The sequence below is a fragment of the Caretta caretta genome, chromosome 3 (genome assembly GCF_965140235.1).
Source record: "Caretta caretta isolate rCarCar2 chromosome 3, rCarCar1.hap1, whole genome shotgun sequence".
NCBI classification, from domain to species: Eukaryota; Metazoa; Chordata; order Testudines; family Cheloniidae; genus Caretta; species Caretta caretta.
This window is the reverse complement of record NC_134208.1, coordinates 130,910,795-130,930,223: the sequence shown is the minus strand read 5'-3', so window position 1 is coordinate 130,930,223 and position 19,429 is coordinate 130,910,795. Positions and strand designations below refer to the sequence as shown.

The window sequence follows — 19,429 nt, the reverse complement described above, 5'->3', positions numbered from 1 at the left end:
TCCAGAATCACCCCAATAAACATTATATAATTATCTTACCCAAATCTTCATTTGTGTTGTCATTATCAGTGGCAAATGGGAATCGTTTTTGTTCCGCAAGTGACTTTGCTTGGCTCTGTAAAACATTATGGTTTTAACGTTTAGCTGACAATAGCAAAAAAAAATCCTACAAAATCAGAATTTAGCATTGGACAATTTAAGGCTTAAATCCTTAAAAGAACATCTGACATCAAAGTAACTACTAGTATTAAAGCACAATGCATGATATAACAAAACTGAAGAAAGGCACTAACATTTATTCCTAACCTTTCGTGAGGGGATAAACTGCTTTTCAGATGTCACTGCTATCCTCTGATACTACAGCCAACTTAACATACCAGATGAAAGAATATACACCTAGGACAACCAAAAAATATAAAACAATGTTCTTACTGTAGTATACATCCCATTTTAACTTGAATTATGGAAATGTCCCTAAGCAATGTATTACATAGTGGGAGGGAAGTTTTACCCTTTGTCCAGTGAGAAGAGTGAAGGACTATAAAACAAATACATAAGAAAATAGACCTAATAATAAAAGACAGAAGTTTCATTAAGTTTTTTTTTTAAATCTGGCATTGTTAATCTCTTCACTACTGCATGCCTTTACAATTAAAGCATATATACTGGAATTATAGAGAAAGTAGGGACCACAAAAGCAGAATTGCCTGGAAAAATCTCTGTCCAGAAAATGTATCTGCAGAACATGATAACATGAAAATGAAGTGTACATGGAGACATCCAAACAATTATAAACACCTTTGATTCATACAGAGAACTCCCACTGACTCCTTGAGTCTTGCCTAGAGCTCCCATTGCAGTTTAGGGTCACAAAGATGCTTTTCTCAAACCATGATGCAAACATACCTCTTATGGATCAAGTTTAAATGAAGGATGTGGTGTCTGGGCTAGTAATCTTTACTAATTTAATTCAAGTACATTTTTAAGTGGTTGAGTTCCTTTTTTGTCAAAGCTATAGAGAAGAAAGAGGGCTCCAAATGATCTAAAGATTCTGTACCAGATCCTTGCTGGACTAAACTGGCATAACTGAGTTCAATCAGCTAAGTCAATTTACATCAGCTGTGGATCTGGTCCCATGTTTTTTCCCCCAAATGTAGATCATAGAAGTTATTATACAGCTTCCTTAATATGTCAGCTACCTCATTATTTAGGAGTTGTACATATTATATCCCTCGCACACCATTCAGAGCAACATATGTCTAGTCAACGGGTCATGTCTGGCCACCTTGAAAACAGAAATGGTAAATGACAGAACACTGCTGACTGAACTGTTCCAACATAGACCCAGAGTTGGATCTCGCTGCAGATATATCAGAATCCTTTATTTTGAGATGGATTACGTCCATTGTCATGTAATAATTGGTTACATTTTCAAAAAGAACTAAACAATTGCTATCAAATGAACAAAAGAGATGGATCTCCAAAGTTACCAACTCTATTTTCGATCTTTAAATGTCTATTATAAAAGTCTTTGTCTCTCTGCCGACAAAAACTGTATACACCAAGGAGTCCCAACTCTTCCCAGCATCAAGATATGCTCACATTATGCCAGTTGCCAGAACTTCAAGGATAAATCTGCCAAGTTTTGCCACAACGTAAGTATACAGTGCAGTAAACACCACACAAAACAACCAAAGGCATTAGAGTGGATTATAGGAGCAAAATTGTAGACAGAAGTAGCTGTAGCTGAACAACCAATCAAAAAGACTTTGTACTACTGTCTCCAATTTTTCTTGTTGAAGTCAATGAAGCTAAACCTTTGGCTGAGAGAAATTTAAGGCATATTAATTCTAAAAGAATCAAATAAACGTGGGCAACATTTTTAGTACCAAAAGCAAATATCCCACTGTACATGGGAACACAATCCTGAAGCTCTTGATCAGTTCGACTCTTTTGGTCTGTCCTGCATGCTTGTACAGCACCTAGCACAATGGAGTCTGATCCTGACTGGGGCCTTTGGACATTACCACAAGATTAATGTTTTACTTATTTGTAATCACATTTACATTAATAAATTTTAAAACTTACAATTAAAAAAAAATCTGATGAATTTAACCAAAGTTGGGTGAAAGATTTTTGCTACTGAAGTCAATGCTACCCATATTTAGATTACTGCTCATCTAAATTATTCTAAGGGAAGTATCACAGACTGCATGCATTCAAGAATTTAAATATAACAGCTTGTCAAGGTTCCTTCCCCACTCTGAACTCTAGGGTACAGATGTGGGGACCTGCATGAAAGACCCCCTAAGCTTATTCTTACCAGCTTAGGTTAAACGCTGACACCACCAAAGTGTCTAACAATAACAACAGGGGAAGTGCCCACTTGGAAACGTCTTCCCCTCCAAAATTCCCCCAAGCACTACACCCCCTTTCCTGGGGAAGGCTTGATAAAAATCCTCACCAATTTACATAGGTGAACACAGACCCAAACCCTTGAATCTTAAGAACAATGAAAAGCAATCAGGTTCTTAAAAGAAGAATTTTAATTGAAGAAAAAGTAAAAGAATCACCTCTGTAAAATCAGGATGGTAAATACCTTACAGGGTAATCAGATTCAAAACATAGAGAATCCCTCTAGGCAAAACCATAAGTTACAAAAAGATACAAAAACAGGAGTATACATTCCATTCAGCACAACTTATTTTATCAGCCATTTAAACAAAACAGAATCTAACGCATATATAACTAGATTGCTTATTGACTTTTTACAGAAGTTCTGACCTGCATTCCTGCTCTGGTCCCGGCAAAAGCATCACACAGACAGAGAGAACCCTGTGTTTCCCCCCGCCCTCCAGTTTTGAAAGTATCTTGTCTCCTCATTTGTCATTTTGGTCAGGTGCCAGCGAGGTTATCTTAGCTTCTTAACCCTTTACAGGTGAAAGGGTTTTTCCTCTGGCCAGGAGGGATTTAAAGGTTCCCTTTATATTTATGACACAGCTCATTTGAGAAAGACTTTCCAAAAGTGAATTATGTCAAGAAGCAAGCGAAAGACAGGTCTGGTCTTCCTTATTCCTCTCTCACTTCAGTTTTCTTCTTTTGCTTTAGATGTCCCTCCCTCACCCATGTCTTCAACTTCATTCCTGTTTTTCTCCTCCCCACCAAAAGGTTTCAGCCTTGTTCTTATAGATTCATAGATACTAAGGTCAGAAGGGACCATTATGATCATCTAGTCCGACCTCCTGCACAACGCAGGCCACAGAATCTCACCCACCCACTCCTGCGAAAAACCTCACCTATGTCTGAGCTATTGAAGTCCTCAAATAGTGGTTTAGAGACTTCAAGGAGCAGAGAATCCTCCAGCAAGTGACCCGTGCCCCATACTACAGAGGAAGGCGAAAAACCTCCAGGGCCTCTTCCAATCTGCCCTGGAGGAAAATTCCTTCCCGACCCTAAATATGGCGATCAGCTAAACCCTGAGCATATGGGCAAGATTCACCAGCCAGATAGTACAGAAAATTCTTTCCTGGATAACTCAGATCCCACCCCACCTAACATCCCATCACAGGCCATTGTCCCCTTCAAGACAAGCACAAAATTGTTACATTAAAAAGTTTCACTCTATAGTGCATCTCAGTAATGGGCACTAATGGATAAGGCTGCAATTCTGTCATGCAGGTCGTGGAAGTCACAGATTCTATGACATTCCGCAACCTCTGTGACTTTCGCAGCTGCAATGGCCAGTGCGGCTGATCTCGGGGCAAGCCACACCAGGTGCTGCTGGAGCAGCCCTGGGCCCAGCAGCACCGGGTGCTGCTCAGGCGGTCCCGGGACAGCTGGTCCCAGGGAGTGCCCGAGCAGCGGTCCTGGGGGCAGCCCCAGGGAGCCCCCGAGCAGCGGTACCACCAACAGCACCGACCACTGCTCAGACAGCTCAGGGCAGCTGGCCCTAGGGAGCACCTGAGCAGCGGTCCCAGGGGCAGCCTTGAGGAGGGTCCGAGCAGCAGTTCTGGGGGCTGTCCCAGGGCCAGCTGCATCAGCCACTGCTTGGGTGGCTGGCCCTGAGAGGGTCTGAGCAGCAGTCCCGGGGGCTGTCCCAGGGCCAGCTGCATCAGCCGCTGCTCAGACAGCTAACCCTGAGGAGGGTCTGAGCAGCTGTCCCGGGGGCACTCTCGGGGCAAGCTGCACCAGTCGCTGCTCGCATGGCTAGCCTGGGGGAAGCACCGGAGCAGCTGTCCCGGGGCGGCCCTGGGGAGCATCTGAGCAGTGGTCCCCAGGACATTGGAGCAGGGGTGGCTGAGGACCCACAGTGGCAGTGTCCTGGGGCTCCCAGAGCAGCAGTGCCCGGGGCTCCAGGACCTACTAAGTTTTAATAAGGGATATTTATATAGTAAAAGTCATGGATAGGTCACGGGCCATGAATGTTTGTTTACTGCCTGTAAATTGTCCATGACTTTTACTAAAAATACCTGTGACTGAATCTTAGCCTTACTAATGGAATGATCACACCCTAGAACAAACATTGCCTAAGCTGCACAAGAAAGCCACTGCCCAATACATGCTAAAGCTATACTACAGGCTGGAAGAAAAACCTTTTACAGAAACTGTTAGCATTATTCAAATGCCAATACATACCTGTGATCTTTGATTAAAAAAAAAAAAAATCTTCGGGAGAAAGCAAATCAATAGTGACTGATATTTAATTGGGATTTTATCGACAGGAATATCAGTTTCTTTATTACTATGCAATAAATCCTAATTATAATTTCCCTATCCACTGACACTGGCATTTCTTATTAAAAAGGCCATAATTCTCATATCGTCTCCGTATTATTGTTTCAGTTTCTGGAATCTGATGCCTCAAATATGATGGGAGGGGCATGGTTTCTTTGTTATACAAGATTGGAATGAACAACAGGATAAAGTGTAATAATATTTCAGTTGTCGTCTCAACTAGGAAATTAGAGCTACACTAAACACCCTGATACAGTTAGAAATCCAGACTCCTGGTAATCATTTTTGGATTTCACTACTATGTTTAAGGTACATTTACAAAAGAATACTTTGCAGGGCTAAGTGTCAAAGGTAATTAAAAGGTATTAGTGAATGAACTAAAAGGTTTTGTTCATAGAAAATCCATCATACAAGATCTTGTAGTTCACATCTGTAGATTAATCTTATAAAATCTGTTATTAAAATTAAGATATGAATAATCATGACCTGCCTCCTCCCTACTGCACATCTTTATAATGCACCTTTCACCATATGTCTAGGAACCAAAACATACATCTGACATGAAATGTTGTTGGAACTAGCATTCTGCTCAAGATTTCAAGTGGAAAATAAATTTCAATCAAAAGGACCTTGCACGACTGTTGATAATAGGGGCAAATCACAGGACCTGGTGATGACACCAACGAGCTGGGATACAGAGTTTTATCAGTGAAGTCAGAAAAAAATTCCCAGCTGTGATAATAGAATGGTGTTTCCGTTTTAATTTTCCTGGGCAGTTTAAATTAACAGGGTCCAGGATTAGAGAGATTGGTTGTAGAATAAGTATGAAATTAAAGAATTAGCGTTATCTTAAGTTTGGTTTTCCCTAGGTATAGCCTGTTTGTACATAAAGTATTCATAAGCATGTGATTAGTATGTTACAATATTAGGTATAATTGCTTATTTTTAGGCTGTAAGACATGTTGAGAGCAATTGTATAAAATAGCATTTGACCTTTGGACTTAAAGGAATTTATGGTTAAATTAGTACTTGGTGGCCTCTCAAATTAATAATCTCAAATATTATTGACTAGTTCCATCATTAGCTTGTTTTTATTTGCTTGGGATATGGGAAAATAAGGTGCTTTATCCAATATCCATCCAGTTCCCTGGAAAGTGAAACTGTTAGAACAGCACTGTTTTCTTTAATATTTTTTGTTCTAGATTTCAGGAAGTTTATGGTCTTGAACTACAGGGAAACGTATAGACGTGTAAGTATATTTCATTAGTATGGAGTGAACACCCTGGGATTACTAGTGTGATGAGTTGGGTCACAGAAATGCCCTTGGGACTGCCACCTGATGTGCTGAGACCACCTCTGAGCCCATTTTCCCTGGCAGCTTGGGACTTCAGTAACCTGTCTTGTTGAGCCTAGCCTGCTACAAACACAGATCTAGGTCTGAACCACGTCCCCCATAAGTTGCAGACTTAACTGAAAACAGCTTAAGAAGTGCTCCTGTCTCTACCACCCAGACACCCAGTTCCCAATGGGATCCAAACCCCAAATAAATCCATTTTACTCTGTATAAAGCTTATACAGGGTAAACTCATAAACTGTTTGCCCTCTATAGATAGAGAGATATGCACAGCTGTTTGCTCCCCCAGGTATTAGTCACTAACCCCGGGTTCAATAATAAGCAAAAAGTGACTGAAGTATAAAAGGTAGGATTTAAGTGGTTCCAAGTAATAACAGTCAGAACAAAGTAAATTACCAAGCAAAATAAAACAAAAACACGCAAGTCTAAGCTTAATACAGTAGGAAACTAAATGCAGGTAAATATCACCCTCAGAGATGTTCCAATAAGCTTCTTTCACAGACTAGACTCCTTCCTAGTCTGGGTCCAGCAATCACTCACAGCCCTGTAGTTACTGTCCTTTGTTCCAGTTTCTTTCAGGCATCTCTTTGGGGTGGAGAGGCTATCTTTTGAGCCAGCTGAAGATAAAATGGAGGGGTTTCCAGGGTCTTTTATATTTTCTCTCTTATGGGCAGAAACCCCTTTGTTCTCCTGTTCAGAATCACAGCAACAAGATGGAGTCTGTAGCCACCTGGACAAGCCACATGTCTGAATGATTCAGCGTTTTGCAGGCCGACACCATTGTTTACATGTTAGTTTGAACGTTCCCAGGAAAGCTCAGATGTGGATTGGCGTCTCCCAAAGTCCACTGTCAGTTAAGTATTTCTTGATGGGGCACTTCCTGAGAATAGTCCTTTCTCAAGAAGTTGACCAAATGCTTCATTGAGACTACTTAGAATCAAACAAATACATAGCCAATATTCATAACTTCAAATACAAAAATGATACACACATACAGACAGTATAATCATAAAAGCAAACTACAACCTTTCCATAGACACCCCACTTAGCCTCCTCTGTACAAGAAATGGCGCAACCATAGGACCCTGGTTGCAACAATGATCTATACGGTCAGAGTTTATGTCAATAATGTCACAACTAGGTCAATCAGGAGATTTGGTAGACATGGCCAAATAAATAACTGCTGTGGTGACAGAACAAAGAATTAAGTCTGAGAACTGCAATGGCTGATTTGCACTACATAGGAGAGTTAGGGTTTTTTTGTTTTTAAATTACCCCAAAAGTGATTGCCTCCAACTGGGATAGTTTTCTCACAGTGCATGTTTACACAGGCTATGACCAATTATTTTTTAAAACAGTTTCCCCTGCGAACACACACACCACGACTCTCTTTCTCACTGACATACTACAGAAATAAGAGATTATACAAAGTCGTGGCCATTATACAGCACTGAGACCATATATCCTCTAAACTACTCTGATCTTTAATAAAATAAGTTGGGTAGCCAGCATTATTGTTATAAAACACTATGATTTTTTTTTTATCTTGAAACTGTCCCTTCAGAATTCTCTATGCAATGATAATCTGCCTTTATTAGTGTCAGAGGAACAGCCGTGTTAGTCTGTATTCGCAAAAAGAAAAGGAGTACTTGTGGCACCTTAGAGACTAACCAATTTATTTGAGCATGAGCTTTCGTGAGCCACAGCTCACTTCATCAGATGTGTACCGTGGAAACTGCAGCAGACTTTATATACACACAGAGAATATGAAACAATACCTCCTCCCACCCCACTGTCCTGCTGGTAATAGCTTATCTAAAGTGATCAACAGGTGGGCCATTTCCAGCACAAAGCCAGGTTTTCTCACCCTCCACCCCCCCACACAAATTCACTCTCCTGCTGGTGCTAGCCCATCCAAAGTGACAACTCTTTACATAATCAAGTCGGGCTATTTCCTGCATAGATCCAGGTTTTCTCACTTCCCCCCCACCCCCATACACACACAAACTCATTCTCCTGCTGGTAATAGCTCATCTAAACTGACCACTCTCCAAGTTTAAATCCAAGTTAAACCAGAATATCTGGGGGAGGAGGGGGTAGGAAAAAACAAGAGGAAACAGGCTACCTTGCATAATGACTTAGCCACTCCCAGTCTCTATTTAAGCCTAAATTAATAGTATCCAATTTGCAAATGAATTCCAATTCAGCAGTTTCTCGCTGGAGTCTGGATTTGAAGTTTTTTTGTTTTAAGATAGCGACCTTCATGTCTGTGTTTGCGTGACCAGAGAGATTGAAGTGTTCTCCGACTGGTTTATGAATGTTATAATTCTTGACATCTGATTTGTGTCCATTTATTCTTTTACGTAGAGACTGTCCAGTTTGACCAATGTACATGGCAGAGGGGCATTGCTGGCACATGATGGCATATATCACATTGGTGGATGTGCAGGTGAACGAGCCTCTGATAGTGTGGCTGATGTTATTAGGCCCTGTGATGGTGTCCCCTGAATAGATATGTGGGCACAATTGGCAACGGGCTTTGTTGCAAGGATAAGTTCCTGGGTTAGTGGTTCTGTTGTGTGGTATGTGGTTGTTGGTGAGTATTTGCTTCAGGTTGCGGGGCTGTCTGTAGGCAAGGACTGGCCTGTCTCCCAAGACTTGTGAGAGTGTTGGGTCATCCTTTAGGATAGGTTGTAGATCCTTAATAATGCGTTGGAGGGGTTTTAGTTGGGGGCTGAAGGTGACCGCTAGTGGCGTTCTGTTATTTTCTTTGTTAGGCCTGTCCTGTAGTAGGTAACTTCTGGGAACTCTTCTGGCTCTATCAATCTGTTTCTTTACTTCTGCAGGTGGGTATTGTAGTTGTAAGAAAGCTTGACAGAGATCTTGTAGGTGTTTGTCTCTGTCTGAGGGGTTGGAGCAAATGCGGTTGTATCGCAGAGCTTGGCTGTAGACGATGGATCGTGTGGTGTGGTCAGGGTGAAAGCTGGAGGCATGCAGGTAGGAATAGCGGTCAGTAGGTTTCCGGTATAGGGTGGTGTTTATGTGGCCATTGTTTATTAGCACTGTAGTGTCCAGGAAGTGGATCTCTTGTGTGGACTGGACCAGGCTGAGGTTGGTGGTGGGATGGAAATGGTTGAAATCATGGTGGAATTCCTCAAGGGCTTCTTTTCCATGGGTCCAGATGATGAAGATGTCATCAATATAGCGCAAGTAGAGTAGGGGCTTTAGGGGACGAGAGCTGAGGAAGCGTTGTTCTAAATCAGCCATAAAAATGTTGGCATACTGTGGGGCCATGCGGGTACCCATAGCAGTGCCGCTGATCTGAAGGTATACATTGTCCCCAAATGTGAAATAGTTATGGGTAAGGACAAAGTCACAAAGTTCAGCCACCAGGTTAGCCGTGACATTATCGGGGATAGTGTTCCTGACGGCCTGTAGTCCATCTTTGTGTGGAATGTTGGTGTAGAGGGCCTCTACATCCATAGTAGCCAGGATGGTGTTATCAGGAAGATCACCGATGGACTGAAGTTTCCTCAGGAAGTCAGTGGTGTCTCGAAGGTAGCTGGGAGTGCTGGTAGCATAGGGCCTGAGGAGGGAGTCTACATAGCCAGACAATCCTGCTGTCAGGGTGCCAATGCCTGAGATGATGGGGCGCCCAGGATTTCCACGTTTATGGATCTTGGGTAGTAGATAGAATATCCCAGGTCGGGGTTCCAGGGGTGTGTCTGTGCGGATTTGATCTTGTGCTTTTTCAGGAAGTTTCTTGAGCAAATGCTGTAGTTGCTTTTGGTAACTCTCAGTGGGATCATAGGGTAATGGCTTGTAGAAACTCGTGTTGGAGAGCTGCCGAGCAGCCTCTTGTTCATATTCCGACCTATTCATGATGACAACAGCACCTCCTTTGTCAGCCTTTTTGATTATGATGTCAGAGTTGTTTCTGAGGCTGTGGATGGCATTGCGTTCCGCATGGCTGAGGTTATGGGGCAAGTGATGCTGCTTTTCCACAATTTCAGCCCGTGCACGTCGGCTAAGTCATTATGCAAGGTAGCCTGTTTCCTCTTGTTTTTTCCTACCCCCTCCTCCCCCAGATATTCTGGTTTAACTTGGATTTAAACTTGGAGAGTGGTCAGTTTAGATGAGCTATTACCAGCAGGAGAGTGAGTTTGTGTGTGTATGGGGGTGGGGGGGAAGTGAGAAAACCTGGATCTATGCAGGAAATAGCCCGACTTGATTATGTAAAGAGTTGTCACTTTGGATGGGCTAGCACCAGCAGGAGAGTGAATTTGTGTGGGGGGGTGGAGGGTGAGGAAACCTGGCTTTGTGCTGGAAATGGCCCACCTGTTGATCACTTTAGATAAGCTATTACCAGCAGGACAGTGGGGTGGGAGGAGGTATTGTTTCATATTCTCTGTGTGTATATAAAGTCTGCTGCAGTTTCCACGGTACACATCTGATGAAGTGAGCTGTGGCTCACGAAAGCTCATGCTCAAATAAATTGGTTAGTCTCTAAGGTGCCACAAGTACTCCTTTTCCTTATTAGTGTATACATCTATAGTAGATGATGACACTTGCGATGTAACAAAATGTGATGTACAGTGACTGAACTGAATCGGAGACAGGTAATGGGATACAAAACTTCTTCCTTTTACAAAACCAGTTCATAGTGGCCATTCTGTAGTAACTTAAATTAGTTACTGATAGAGTCCTGGCACCTTTGGCAGTCTCAGAAGATTCACTATGAAGAATGTGCACTAATCTATCACTTCCAGAGGCAGCATTTCTTGAAAGGAGTTGAGACATACTAACAGAGTGCAAATAAGCAGAGTGCACGGGCTTGGTGATGGCATTAGTTCCAAGGGTAGAAGTCCTAAGTATCCAAAGTTGTCAATCTTTCATGAGCACTTTTCTTGTGTAATGTATTGATCCAAGAGCAGGTGGCCATAGAAGAAAACAATTTGTACAAATTCCCTCTACAAAGCCAAACTGAACTAATTTGTAGTGTAGGATAAATATGAAATTAAAGAATTTTAAATTAGCTTAAGTTTGGTTAAGAAAATATACGTGTTGTAAAGACAGGCCCTGACTAGCAAGTAGAAGGAAGGCCTTGAAAATAATGAGTTATAAGGCCAGAAGGAATGAAGTAGGGAGGATGTCTCATTCAAAGAATACCTAATATGATACAGGGAAGTTTCTAAAAAGGAGGACTCTGACCAACAGGTGTGACTTCACATGGTATTAAATAAGACAAAAGGAATCTGTCTTAAAAGGAGCCAACATAAACCTTCCCACCCCACATACCAGTGTTATCTTAAAAGTAAAGCCTATGTGGACCCAGCTGCAATGGAAAATCTGTTGGTCAGCAAGGAGGAGGAGAGGAAAGGCCTTGGGAATAAAATCTTATTTGGATTAAGACTGGAATGAAGGGTGAATTGTCTCAAATTGTTTTTTAGATGAAGTCAATAATTGGCAATGACATCATTTGTTTGTTAAAGGGTATAAAAAGAGTTGTGTGTGATGGGTTGGAACCCTTGGGAAACCACCTGATATGCTAAGATACCACTGAGTCTACCTGTTCTGCCAGTATAGGTCCCCTTAAACCTGTCTTGCTGAGCCAGGCTCTTAAAACCTCCTCTAACACACACAGGCAGGGCTACACCTACCTGCAGATCAGCCCTGGGAAGACTCAGCTTAAGGTACTTGCTCCAGCACTCAGATGTCCACCTTCCTTGGAGTGCAGACCAAAGGTCTATTATGAAATTCGCCCCTTCCCTCAATGTGGAGATAAGTGTGCACACTTCTTCCCCACCCCAGTTAGAAATTACAGAAACTAGGTTTAATAATAAACAAAATACATTTTATTAACTATAAAAGGCAGATTTTAAGTGGTAAAAGGGGAAAACAAACAGAACAAAGCAGATTACTGAGCAAATGAAATCAAACACGCAAATTAAGCTAGTTTCACTAAAGAAATTGGTTACAGATAGTATTTCTCACCCTAGCTATTGTTGCAGGCAGCTTGCAAAGTTTCTGTGGTTCAGAGTTCCAGTTATATTCCTTTTCAGACTGGACCTCTGTCTCAGTCTGGACTCCCCCCCTTGCCTTCCCTTTTGCAGTGTTTCTTCTTGGGCAGACAGGCCAGGGAGAGGAGGAGTCCTGTTTGCCTTTCTCCCCACCCTTAAATAGGATTTACATAAGGCGAGAATCCTTTGTTTCCTAAACTTGACCCCCCTTCCCTTACACTGGAAAGTTACAAGAAGTCCCAGGTAATGTTTAGTACCAGGTGACAAGACCACCTGACCCTATAGTACAGTAGCACTATGGAGTATCCACAGGAAGGCCAAGCTTTTCACAGCTCATTGTCCTCGCTGATGGGCCATCCGCCCTGTCTGGCTTTTCCATTGTTGTACCTGAAGTGTTAGCAGTGGGCATCATCCAAAGTAGCATAGTTGAAATACAGATACATAGTCAATATTCCTAACTTCAGATACAGAAATGATACAGGTTTACTGAATGTGATTATCTAATTTGTATATCATAACCTTTCTAATGATATCTCACGAGCCATCTGGCATAGAGTATAGCTCAGTTATGTCATATTCATATCATAAGCATATTTTCATAAAGAATATGGAATGACACGTCACATTATGAATCTGAGGTTTCTTTGTCAGACCCTACCTGATCATGTTGGAGCACACCACAATGAGATGGTTTTCCCTTGGTCAAGCCTATTTAGTAAGTATACTGATCACATGCTTATGAATACTTTGTTATTGTAAAAGAAAAGGAGTACTTGTGGCACCTTAGAGACTAACCAATTTATTTGAGCATAAGCTTCCGTGAGCTACCGATGAAGTGAACTGTAGCTCACGAAAGCTTATGCTCAAATAAATTGGTTAGTCTCTAAGGTGCCACAAGTACTCCTTTTCTTTTGCGAATACAGACTAACACGGCTACTACTCTGAAATTTGTTATTGTACTGGTTAAACTGACTGCTTATTTTTAAGCTGTTAGGCACGTTTAGAGCAATGCTATAAAATACCATTTGGCCTTTGGACTTCAAAAAAGGAGGTTTTGGTAAAATGAGTGTCTTATGGTCTCCCATAATATTAATAATTTCTAATATTATTAATAATTCCAACATCTAGCAAATAAATACACAAACCCATTTCTCTCACATCTACAACCAATTGGCATTCTTATTGTACATAATAAAATAGTATACACCGTACCAGAATTTTTTCAGTATTGAGAGAAAGCAGAGATTCACAGGATGAAGACCCTCTTAGTTCACAGTCTGACTCATGGAAATGCAAAAGTGGTGAATCTGCAAAAACAAATATTTGAATTATCTCTGGATAGTCTACTTGAACTGTTATACTTAAGCAGGGTATAAATGTACAAGATCATGCAAATGCCATGTTTCCTAATGCCAACCCCACCTTTTAAAAATTCCTCTACAGGGCAGTCCCATAAAGTAGGACTGTTGATATGTTCCATACATCATGTTTGGTCCAGAGGTGATGACAAGAAGTGCAATAGCTGACATGAACCTTATTATACAGTTAGTTTCACTACTATTTCTGCCTATGGAGCTGACCAAAATTTGTGTGCAAGAGTAGTAGCACAGAAAAGCTATATGGGAAGAAAACCAGGAGGAGATGAGGGAGAGAAGGAAAAAAAAACTTAAGGAGAAAGAAGTGTGAAAGTGATTGGGGAAAACAGTGTATGTCAGTTTGAGACTATTTGGTCCCTCATTCCTTGAGCCAGCACATTTAGGTCCTAGGGAGAACCACTGGATGGGTCTATGTCCAGCCTTCAGATAGAGGAAAGGTGGCTGGTATGCTGGCCAGCAAAGAGTGGGGTGAAGACTGGAAAGGGATAGATGAGAAAGATTAAGGAGACAAAAGTAGAAAGAATGGTAAAAATAAGGGATGGGACACAAACACATGAAAAAGCAGTAGTTAACATGTTACAGTGAAAGGCACTATAGAAAGTCTAACATGAATAGAAATCCAAAAATGGGATACACCCAGAAAGAGTATGTAAATGGGGTGGGGAAGTGGGGGAGAGCAAAGGGAAGAAAAAAATAATACATTGCTTAATTGAAGAAATCAAAATAGAATCTCAGGCATTACAGAGTTTAATGACTACAGATACAAGAAACTCTGAAATAAAAAATCTTCTTCACCAGTGTCATAAATATAAAGGGAAGGGTAAACACCGTTAAAATCCCTCCTGGCCAGAGGAAAAACCCTTTCACGTGTAAAGGGTTAAGAAGCTAGGATAACCTCGCTGGCACCTGACCAAAATGACCAATGAGGAGACAAGATACTTTCAAAAGCTGGAGGGAGGGAGAAACAAAGTCTCTCTCTGTCTGTCTCTGTGATGCTTTTGCCGGGTACAGAACAGGAATGGAGTCTTAGAATTTAGTAAGTAATCTAGCTAGATATGCGTCAGATTCTGTTTCTTTAAATGGCTGAGAAAATAAGCTGTGCTGAATGGAATGTAGATTCCTGTTTTTGTGTCTTTTTGTAACTTAAGGTTTTGCCTAGAGGGATTCTCTATGTTTTGAATCTAATTACCCTGTAAGGTATTTACCATCCTGATTTTACAGAGGTGATTCTTTTACTTTTTCTATTAAAATTCTTCTTTTAAGAACCTGATTGCTTTTTCATTGTTCTTAAGATCCAAGGGTTTGGGTCTGTGTTCACCTATGCAAATTGGTGAGGATTTTTATCAAGCCTTTCCCAGGAAAGAGGGTGTAGGGTTTGGGAGGATTTTAGGGGGAAAAACGTTTCCAAGCGGGCTCTTTCCCAGTTATATATCTGTTATACGCTTGGTGGTGGCAGCAATAAAGTCCAAGGGAAAAAGGAAAATAGTTTGGACCTTGGGGAAGTTTTAACCTAAGTTGGTAAAAATAAGCTTAGGAGGTTTTCATGCAGGTCCCCACATCTGTACCCTAGAGTTCCGAGTGGGGAAGGAAACTTGACAACCAGTTTGAAATATTGAAGAAGGCAAAAGACTTCTACCACATGTGCAAGAAGCAAAATTAATCCTTTGCTTATCTACTGCAAATAGCAATGATTTAAAAAACATTTAACAGTGGAAATGCAAAAAACTCTATACGAGCCTTCTTGATTCAATTGTTAAGCTGTTGCTCCTCCACTTTACTATTGTAGGAAACATCTTACTTGTGTGTCCGTATTATAAAACGGAAACAAAAATGGTATAACCAGATAATTCTCTGCTCTTTGCACTTACTGACACTGAATTTAAAAAAAAAAAAGATCGACAGAACAAAAAGCAACACAATCTATTTATAAAATACAAGTTGGAACAGCAACTAAAAATTAGTCACTGCAAGTAGAAAATGAAGTTATAGTTCTAAATGAACCACAAAAGGGATGATTCTCATAACAAGAATTATATTAAAAAAGAAAAGGAATACTTGTGGCACCTTAGAGACTAACCAATTTATTTGAGCATAAGCTTTCGTGAGCTACAGCTCACTTCATTGGATGCATACTGTGGAAAGTATAAAAGATCTTTTTATACACACAAAGCATGAAAAAATGGGTGTTTACCACTACAAAAAATGGGTGTTTACCACTTCTCTCCGCCCACCCCACTCTCCTGCTGGTAATAGCAGAACCACTAACCACAACAGAACCAATAACCCAGGAACCTATCCTTGCAACAAAGCCTGTTGCCAACTGTGCCCACATATCTATTCAGGGGACACCATCACAGGGCCTAATAACATCAGCCACACTATCAGAGGCTCGTTCACCTGCACATCCACCAATGTGATACATGTCATCATGTGCCAGCAATGCCCCTCTGCCATGTACATTGGTCAAACTGGACAGTCTCTACGTAAAAGAATAAATGGACACAAATCAGATGTCAAGAATTCTAACATTCATAAACCAGTCGGAGAACACTTCAATCTCTCTGGTCACGCGATTAGACATGAAAGTTGCAATATTGCAACAAAAAAACTTCAAAACCAGACTCCAGCGAGAGACTGTTGAATTGGAATTCATTTGCAAATTGGATACAATTAACTTAGGCTTGAATAGAGACTGGGAGTGGCTAAGTCATTATGCAAGGTAACCTATTTCCCCTTGTTTTTTCCTAACCACTCCCCCCCGCCTCAGAAGTTCTTGTTAAACCCTGGATTTGTACTGGAAATGGCCCACCTTGATTATCATACACATTGTAAGGAGAGTGATCACTTTAGATAAGCTATTACCAGCAGGAGAGTGGGGTGGGGGGAGAGAAAACCTTTTGTACTGGTAAACACCCATTTTTTCATGCTTTGTGTGTATAAAAAGATCTTCTGTCCTTTCCACAGTATGCATCCGATGAAATGAGCTGTAGCTCACGAAAGCTTATGCTCAAATAAATGTGTTAGTCTCTAAGGTGCCACAAGTCCTCCTGTTCTTTTTGCAGACACAGACTAACAGGGCTGTTACTCTGAAACCAGGAATTATACTGTTTGAGGAGTCCAAGATTCACAGATTTTAAGACCAGAAGGGACTACAGCGATCACCTAGTGTGACCTTCTCCCTAATGCATGCTATAAAGTTTCATCTGGTAATTCCTGCAACATGCCCAATCTGCATAAAGAATCAAGGTGGAGGGGTGGGGTGCCGTGCCATTACATCAGAAGTATTTATTATGCCAGCGAGCTACAATTCAACTACTTGTCATTTAGTGATTAAGTTATTTGCGTAAGGATACAACAGTAGTTCTCAAACCTTTGTACTGGTGACCCCTTTCACATAGCAAGCCTCTGAGTGAGACCCCCTTTATAAATTAAAAATACTTTTTTATATATTTAACACCATTATAAATGCTGGATGCAAAGCGGGGTTTGGGGTGGAGGCTGAAAGCTCGTGACCACACCATGTAATAACTTTGTGACCCCCAGTTTGAGAACCCCTAGGATACAAGGGGAAAAAATAGAATGGACTATCTGTTACAAACCACAGGATAGAGAGGACATTTAAAAAAAAATCCTGGACCAATTTACAAGATTCTCAAAACTCTAACATTACTGTACTCACAGAGGAATTTCACTACCCATACATCTATAGGTTAATAAATACAGTCAAACTTGCATCAAATTGTTTCCTTGGTTACTAAGAAGACAACTTTACGAACCATAAAGTAGAGAATCCAACCAGAGGAGAAGCCATCCTGGATCTACAATATAGACAGGAACTGACTGAGAGCATGACAGCAGTAGGGAAGTTTGAGGCAACCAGATCCTCTCAGCCAAAAGGGCAGTTTTTTCAATAATTGATTCATTTAACCACAACTGAAAGATTTCTAAACAGCTGAGAATGGATTGATGTGCCACTGGTTTTAAAACTAGCATGGATATTGTTTCATAGTTAAATCAATAAGGAGTCGCTGTATGATGAATGCAGTCATAAGGAAGAAAAACTTTCAACTTAATGTTAATGTACCTGATATTATTAGTTCAACTAATCATGAACTACCATTTTACATGTTTTATTTTGCACAGCATCTTTCATACAAGCTGTATCCCAATCAGTACATCGAAATTTTTGTCTTCCAAACATCTCTCCATTGGAGAATTCTAACTCAGCCTGTCATATAAGTACCTATTTCATTATAAACATAAGAAACAGCAAGCCACTGATAAGCGACCTTATATTTATTAGGATCCAACCTGTAAACATACAAAAGTACCGACCTGTCTCGCCTGCAGGCTACATAGAACAAACAAACAGTGCTAAGAATTTTGTGTTTTATACTCTTCGAAGCAGGGACCAATTTTGTACTGTGTTTTTACAGCACCTAGCAAAATGGGGATGTGGTCCCTGACTAAGGGTCCTAGATGCTACAGTAATACAAACATCTAATCGTTTCCATTTGCTATAAGGTGGATGCTTTACAAAAACAATTTAAAGGGCAGCAGTCTTAAGAGCATATCCAAATATATATATTTACACATACGGACAAAAATATTTATTTCACAAGTCTTTGCTAAACTTGTTTTAAACTTCTCTAAACAACCTTAACAGGATATACCAGTACACACATCACAAAACAACAACACGGGAAACTATGGAAGTCACAAGCTAGAGTTACATAAATAAATCTGGCAGTTTCTCTATTACATTGGATTTTGTTTTTTCTATTTTTCATATTGCTATATTCATTTGGTTTTGTTTACATGTATTGCCTGTAAGTGATGCATTATATCTAAGTCAGAAAGGATGAACAAATAGACGCTTATGATCAAATGTTATATTGAATGTCCTACAAAAACTTAAGTGTATGCAGAACTTTAGTCCCACTGATGGCTTCTCATGTGATTAATGTTATGCACATGCTTAAACCTTTGCAAAATTAGGGTCTAAATTAAGCAGATTCTTTATTAACAAACAAAACAAACAGACCCAGTGAAACAATTATTAACTTTACCAGCAAGACAACTTTTTTTTTAAACTGAATCCTATTCAACACACTAAAGAATAAGGAGCTGGCAAGTCTCCATACCACCAAATACACAATTCAGGCTTGCACAGGCTCTGTATTTGCACACTGCAAACCTGCCAGCTCTCTTTTCATTCATTTTGGATTAGAACCAACAACATCAGGCAAGAGGACTCGCACTTTCTGTCGGCCTTCTGAAAACTGAAAACTTTTTTCTTCGTGTAAGCTTATTGCAACAGACAAAGTCATGATTTGGTATCATCATTGATTATTTTTAATGTACGATACAACTCTAAAGTGTTCGCTGGGAATACAGTTTATACAAAAGATGCTGTAACAATAAGTTACGTTGCACATTTAAATCTTGATTATCTGAAGCTCAGTTATCCAAGAAAACAGGGCTGTATCAACAGCATTTCTTAAAATTAAAGGGCCAGAGCCTACACATTTCTTCATGCTCATGGAGTTATGCCCAAACAAAGCAGCTGAGAGGATCTGAGCCAAAGTTCTAAAATTGATCAGTGTCCCTATGACAAGAGAAGAACCTGTGCTTTGTTTTTCCTGTTTTACTTTCAGTCACCTCCAGGGTCATCCTAGCCCCACAAAGCACAGAAAAGAAGTGAATTTTCACTAGAAATGCATTTATCACTCACAACCCTTCCTTGTGCAACATACAGTCAAAGAAGAGGAGAAGTCCACATCATCCCACTGCCTTCAGGTGACAGGTACCTAACACAAGTATTTACCGTCCACCTCTCACCTCATACGCTTGCCAGGCTCATGGCACGGCGGACACAGGGGTATGGCAGGGAGGCCAGCGCTGGCCAAGCAAAACAGGGCAAATCCACCACTCGTAAGCTAGGT

At 40.7% G+C, this 19,429-nt stretch overlaps 1 protein-coding gene across 3 annotated transcripts in view; it reads right to left on the bottom strand.

Annotated features, from left to right (window-relative positions):
• TTC13 (tetratricopeptide repeat domain 13) overlaps positions 1-19,429 on the bottom strand; it is a 95,264-nt gene that overhangs the window by 74,996 nt on the left and 839 nt on the right. For all 3 annotated transcript variants that reach the window (XR_007355731.2, XM_048843919.2, XM_048843920.2), the window contains exons 2-3: positions 13,321-13,415; positions 40-115 (exon numbers count right to left, since the gene is read on the bottom strand). Coding sequence is in view for 2 of the 3 variants with exons in the window: in XM_048843919.2 (XP_048699876.2) it covers positions 40-115; positions 13,321-13,415 (171 nt within the window). In the remaining variant the exon portion in view is untranslated. The remainder of the gene's footprint in view (positions 1-39; positions 116-13,320; positions 13,416-19,429) is intronic.